Source organism: Antrostomus carolinensis, unplaced genomic scaffold, assembly GCF_000700745.2.
Source record: "Antrostomus carolinensis isolate BGI_N321 unplaced genomic scaffold, ASM70074v2 scaffold19169, whole genome shotgun sequence".
Taxonomy (NCBI): domain Eukaryota; kingdom Metazoa; phylum Chordata; class Aves; order Caprimulgiformes; family Caprimulgidae; genus Antrostomus; species Antrostomus carolinensis.
Genome location: NW_010336641.1, coordinates 61038 through 67431, shown reverse-complemented (window position 1 = coordinate 67431; position 6394 = coordinate 61038). Strand labels below are relative to the sequence as shown.

At 39.5% G+C, this 6394-nt stretch overlaps 1 protein-coding gene across 1 annotated transcript in view; it reads left to right on the top strand.

The window, feature by feature from the left end:
- The window catches only part of PTPRR (protein tyrosine phosphatase receptor type R), an 83383-nt gene that overhangs the window by 18053 nt on the left and 58936 nt on the right, over positions 1-6394 (top strand). Inside the window, exon 4 of the mRNA XM_029086722.1 lies at positions 8-154. Within this exon, the coding sequence (XP_028942555.1) occupies positions 8-154 (147 nt within the window). The remainder of the gene's footprint in view (positions 1-7; positions 155-6394) is intronic.

Here is a 6394-nt window from a genome sequence, read left to right as displayed (position 1 = left end):
AAAGAAGAACTGTGTGGAACTGTTTGTGTCTCCACTGAACAGAAAGCCAGGAATTTCTGAGGCACTGCCATCTGAAGAAGTGCTGCATTCCCTTAATATCAACATTTTGCATCAAAGTTTATCCCAGTTTGGAATAACAGAGGTCTCTCCTGAGGTTGGTTATCAATTTTTATAATCTGTCATTTGTTACAGATTAGGCAGTTATTACATCCCTGGTATATTTCAGGCTAAGGTTCTCAAGCATGACGCAGGAAATATATAAACTAAGATGGCATTACTGCTATAAGGCAGTAATTATACAGCTAGCCCTGTTAAATTACTTTAATAGTCCTTCTTTAGGCTATTTGATCATTAATATCGAGGTTGTCTTTACATAGCTGGGCTACCATTGAAATCAGAGTTTAGATCCTAAGCATGCATAAGTTGCCTTAAAGGAAGTGGGCCTAAGAACCTTTTGTCTTTTTGTGTGGGTTGACAGGTATAACCATTTTGGTAGAGAGAGAAATGAAGTGCAGATGTCAGATATGAACATTACTACCTGTGTAACTTGTGTCTGACATGATTTTGAAAAATTGAATTCGTATATTGTACCTATCCTTCTTTCTGTTCTCAGGAGAAGTGAGAGATTTATTTTGTTTACCTGCTCCAAAAAGAGGGCAAAATTAAAACTTGGGTCTATGATTTCTATGTCTACATCCATTTTTAGGAAAAAAAAAAATCTATTTCAAAGCAGAGAATGCATTGCCATCTCTGCAGTGTCCCAGAGATTGTGAGTGAGATGGACATCTAGTTGTGGGCTGACCATTTGAGCTATGCACACCACTGAAAAAAAGCAAGGGCCTTTAGAAAAGGGAATCACTAAGCTCATGGACATGGTCACATCACATTGCATTTTGTTTAGTGTCTTAGAAGCCCTTGCCTACATATAAATACCCTCAGAATTCAGTGTGAGGTCTGGAAAACTTCAAACATATTATCAAGAATAAGCAATTTCCATGGACAGATTTGCACAGAGGAGATGACTATGTCCGAAAAAGTGGAAAAAGAAGGAGAGGTTCTGATGAGTTGTGTTTTCCACTAAGGGTAAAGAGTTGCTGGGGTTTTTTTTTTACATCTAAACCTATGTTTGAGCCTTTACTCAGTACTGGCTGTTATGTTCACCTGTCTTTCTACAGATTAGAAATGCTTTTGCTCATTTTCAGTGTTCTAACTCTCTCTTTAAGAATCTGGAAGGTGTCTTTGGTACAAAAAATGAAGTTTAAAAACAAGGCCAGCCTAATGCAATTTTATATGCTCTATTACAGCAGTCTGCCTCTATGAAAATTAGTGGATTCTCAGGTTTTAGTTGTTCTAATACAAAACAAAGCCAAGCAGTGCTCTTCAAATTGCCCATCAGTGACCTGAGCTAAGCTTCCTTTAGGTCAGAATTTCCTTTGCTACTGAAGCACGAGTCTGATGGTTGTAATAGATGCAATTATCTGTTCCAAGTACTTCAGTTACAAATAACACTTCAGGTAAACATGGGACAATAATGTATATGAATAATAGATGAATGGAGAAATGTCTTAAAGCTATGAAGAGATGCTAGAAAAAAGCACTGCATTGAACTCAAGATCTCCTTTTGAGTTAGATACATTTCAGTAATCTAAAGTACTCAGATATTTGAATTTGCTCTCTGGAAAAAAATTCAGACAACCAGATGGAATAATTTAGAAAAGGATCATTAGAATGGAAGTTGTGCAGACTCTGACTCCTAATACTGTTGGAGAAACAAGAGATTATTTCAGTTGTTAGCAGGTTATACAGCTAAGGCCCCAATCCTGAAAAAATCGTACAGCTTTACACTAATAGGTATTCCTTTTGGATCTCAATGAATTGTTTACATAAGTAAGACTTCACAGAAAACAGCAGCTAAAAGACAACATATAATCTTTATTCGCTTGGCTACTAACCAGTTATTTACTCTTTTCTCAACTTGCTCTAAGAACAAATCATGACAAACAAAGTAACAGCAAAGAAAATCAAAACAGGCAAACCTTTGAAGGAAGACATAGTTATACAAAGCTTTATGTAGCTTTGACACATTATTTTACCCATTGTGTGTGTGGATTCCTGAGCTATCAATCCTAATTAAATCATGAGCTAATAAATTGTACACTCTTCCACCAAAAAGTCTGAATCGTATTCTGCTCCATGGTGTGTAGCAGGGCCAGGAACTTCTTTCCCCAGAACAGACTACCAAATTGGTGCTTGTTGGTGGGACTAAATTCAATGACTCAAGAAGTCCATGTTATTATGGTGTGAGAATCTTGACTTCCTAATACCTTTAAATTGTGCTCAGAGAAAAAAATAAAATGCTACTGGATTTCAGACCTTAGTAGAGTAGAAGAGGACTTGGAGTGGTTTATGTGATAGTTTAAACAGTTTAGAATGACAAAAATAACTAAAGTTACAGTAAGTAAAATAAAGTAACTGTCTCTTGAGAGATAAGCCTACTACCAGCTGGGAGATGTGACACTAAAGGAGAAATTTTCAGAGTTCATGCCAAAGTTATGCAATCCCAAAATGTACCATTACAGCCTCCTTGCACAAAGCTTCTGTTAGTTACCTTTGAAGTGTGTGATATTAACTTCTTACAGAAGAAATCAAAGGAAGCGATCACGCACTTAAAGCATACAGAATCTCTAAGTCATTGCAAGGACAAGTGAACAAAACCAATAGCTTAGTAATTACAACAGCCGAGACCGGCAGCGGCACTTGGGAACAAAGCAGAGTGCAAAGATGTGCTCCTGTAATCAGGCAAAGCAGATGGACCACTACACCTGCACAGGTGCACCCAGAGCACTGCAACAGGAAGAGGAGGCCTGCCAGCTTTGACATGAAATCACAATACTATATTGCACATGCATGGGGTCTTTGAGAAGGCTTTGTCATGGGAGACGCTAAGTGGCTATTAACCAGTGTCCTGGGAGTCTGAGAGGTCACCCACGTTCCTGCATGTTTTCATTGGGGTTCAAAGTGATTTCTTGGCAGACTTTCCTAACCTGCCTTAGCTAACATAGTTAAAATAGGAGAAAAACCAAAACATCTCAGTGTGAACTTCAATGAACCCTTTTTGATCTTAAGTTCAATCCCCAGCTCCCTGTAAGCTTTACTCTGAGCTCAGAACTACAGCTTGCCATGCTTTCATTAGTGTTCCAGCCCAAGGAACTAATTGGGGTTAACGGACACACTTTGCAAATTCATGTGTTTTCCGGTGAAGACTTACCTTTTCTGGCAGCTCCTGATATCTTGACAAGATCTTTCAATCACAGATTTTTACAGTGACTGCTTCAGGTCACTGTATTTCTTGTTATTATCAAAAGCTGTCTGCTTCTTCTTGTTTGTAGAAATAACCCACTAGTTTTCCATAAGAAGACCAGAAAGGCCATAGTGGATTTTTAATGTTTTTTGGTTTTTTTTTTTAAAGAAAAAGTTTTAAAAAAATCATTTTTCTGAACACATTTGTTCCAGTTCAGAGCAAAGCAGATACTCATGCAGGCACTCTTCAGTAAGGTTAGTGATAGTGTGGGATTGTTAAGAATACATTGATTCTTCCCCACCTTGAATAATACTGAATTTAAACTGTCTAAATTAACCTGGCTAATTCTGCCTGAATGACTCATCTGACTGTGGAGACTCCTTAGGGAATGGAGTCCAACACTGGGGGATGATGCTCATGATGTAGTACATGATGATGATGAGCTTTCCGCCCTGTAGCCAGGTTTGCTCTGGGACACGATGGCTCATGAGCTACTGAAACTCCGCTGCCATCCCACCTGCTCTGCTATTCCCCCACCCCTATCAGCTGTGGCTTTTTGTAGCTTAGTGTGAGTTTATCTTCCTGTCTTCTGATGGCAGTGGAACATTCCCACTCCTCAAAAACTATCCAGAAGTCTTAGTGGATTCTCAGGCAGGAAAAGGCTCTCAACAGAGCGAGAGAAATGTAGAGTAACATCAGTCAGTTGAGACACAGCACATCTCCATGTGGGAGGCTCATTGCCCATGGTCATGGACTGAGGTCCTCTCTTTTTTGCTTTTTCCACAGTATTGGGCCATCCAGTGAGCTTATGTTTCCTGGGCGTCAACAATTTATAGCGAGCATGGCAGTTACCGTCCCTCTTATCAGTTCTGCCAGACCAAGGAACAAAGTTCTGAATGAGCAGCACTGACATTTCAGAAAGGAATTCCTTATCATGAGCATGAGATGACTGTAGGTCACAGCCTCTTCTGTCATTAGGGAGCAGCTTAAGCAATGATTCTGCTGTTCTGCAGAATCTAACTGCTCAGTTAGATCCAGAGGAAAGATTTCCTTGGTTAGGTGAAGGTACTACTTCAGTGTTTCAAAATGGTGTGAGAGACATGTTAAAGTTGCGGCATACATTTTTTTTACACTTTTTACAGCATTTGTTAATATTCTTTGATCTTTATTTTTAGAAAGACAAATAAGGGGAAAATGTACCCTGAACACATGTACCATTAGAGAGACATCATAGAGAATAATTCTCTTAGACTCAATTATGGATACAAAGTCTATTATAAAATATTTAAAAAGTTTTGTGACACTAATGAATTACAATTAATTAAAGACTCCCACCAATTGAGTCAAAAAGTCCTATTAGCTCTTAATTTACTTTTTAGTGTATTTGTCCTTTCAGTGAAGAGGTACAAAGACCCTAATTTACTCACTTACAAAAGGTCCGCATGGCCAGTTCTCCTTCAACTTCTGCTTTTTATCTAGATTTCCTCCTGAGAGATCTGAAACAACAGAAAGCCATCAGGTAACCTACCCTGGGTCAAACACTTAGTTTGTAGTTAATGGGACAGAACTGCAGCTGCTGCTGTCACTGTGGGATTCCCATGGAGCTCAACAGGGGCAGTCCCGAGTGCGGAGCAGCTGCAATTTTGGACTCTGAGCCAGTATTGGGACACAAGTCCTGTGCCGAGAGCACAGCAAAATAACCTTGCTGTGCTGAGGTAGCAGATTGCATGGAGAGCTGCACCATGTTAGAGTGGCAATGCTCTTTGAATATATCTAGGAACAATTTTTGCAGAAATACTTGGCAAGATTTTCAGCTTATCTTTGGAAGTCCTGGTTTTTAAGTGGCTCACTAAACACAAGACTGACACTTATAAACCTTGTTAAACCGTCAATACCTGCAATACTTTTTAAGGCCAGATCATGAAACACTGCGTGATTGCACACACACACACAAATACACTAATTTTACAAGGTCTGTTTCTGTAGTTTAGCAGAAGGGGGTAAAGGGGTTCCATTCTGGTCTCCAGGGCTATGACTTCCAAAGAAAACTCATCTTTACTAGGCATTCAGTTCTAAAGCAGTCAACTCCCAGCTATACACATGATTTTTTTAATTTTTTTTTTTAGCAAGCAAGTCTGTAAATTAACCATGCTACCAAATACTCCTCTAAATGTTTACATTTTGTGGCAGTATGATCTGTGGATTGTCTTGCATCTGCATTGACTTTAATTTGCATTGTCCTGGCCCTTTTCAAAGCAAGCAGGGGACAAACGTGTGCTGAAAGGAGGACCATGAAAACTGTATCAAGATCCAGCATGCAGCAAGTCTTTGTCAGATTTTCCTCTCTTCCCCAGGCCATGCTCTCCTCCTCCTCAGCAAGCCTTTCCACATGAATTCAACGGACTTTCTGTGGATGCTGATGGACACAAGGAGTTTGCTTGATAAACTCACTGTGCAAAAGAGCAGGCTAATCAGTGGCTAAGCAGACTTCAGAGCATGAAGTGTACCCATGTAAAGTGCTAGAGGGTCCCTGCGGTAACAAAGGTCTAGGGGGCAGCCGCTCATCTTTAAATGGGGGAACTCTTTCCTCTGTGGAAAACTCCCAGTCCTCTTACACAATGTCCCCAGAGAAGAAAAAAGGCCACCTTGAGATGAGAAGACAACTCACTAGTTTAACAAGAAGTTTAATTAAAGCCATTAGGGGATATCAACAAAGGTGAAACACCAAGACCTCAAATATTTACAGTGGAAACCAAAGCTAGAGGTGTTTTTACTCAGTCTGAGAACTGTACGGGAAATACACAATTAAGAAAAGAAAAGCAAATAGGCGGAGGTTGGGAGAGCAATGTCTACTAAACTGCTGTTGCAGAAACACAAGAATGCATACTTTATTCTAAATAATATATTGCAGTTAGACTGCAGTTGACAGTTTCTACTACCAAATCTCTATTTGGAGAGCTAGTGCAATTCTGGTAATTTAATAGCCCAACCAAATCCCCACACTGCAATAAAACCAAAAATAAATGCTTTTACAGTTATTATTATTTCATAATCCCCAGGAGTTCCCCAGGAGTTCTGGAAATTTTAGTGTGC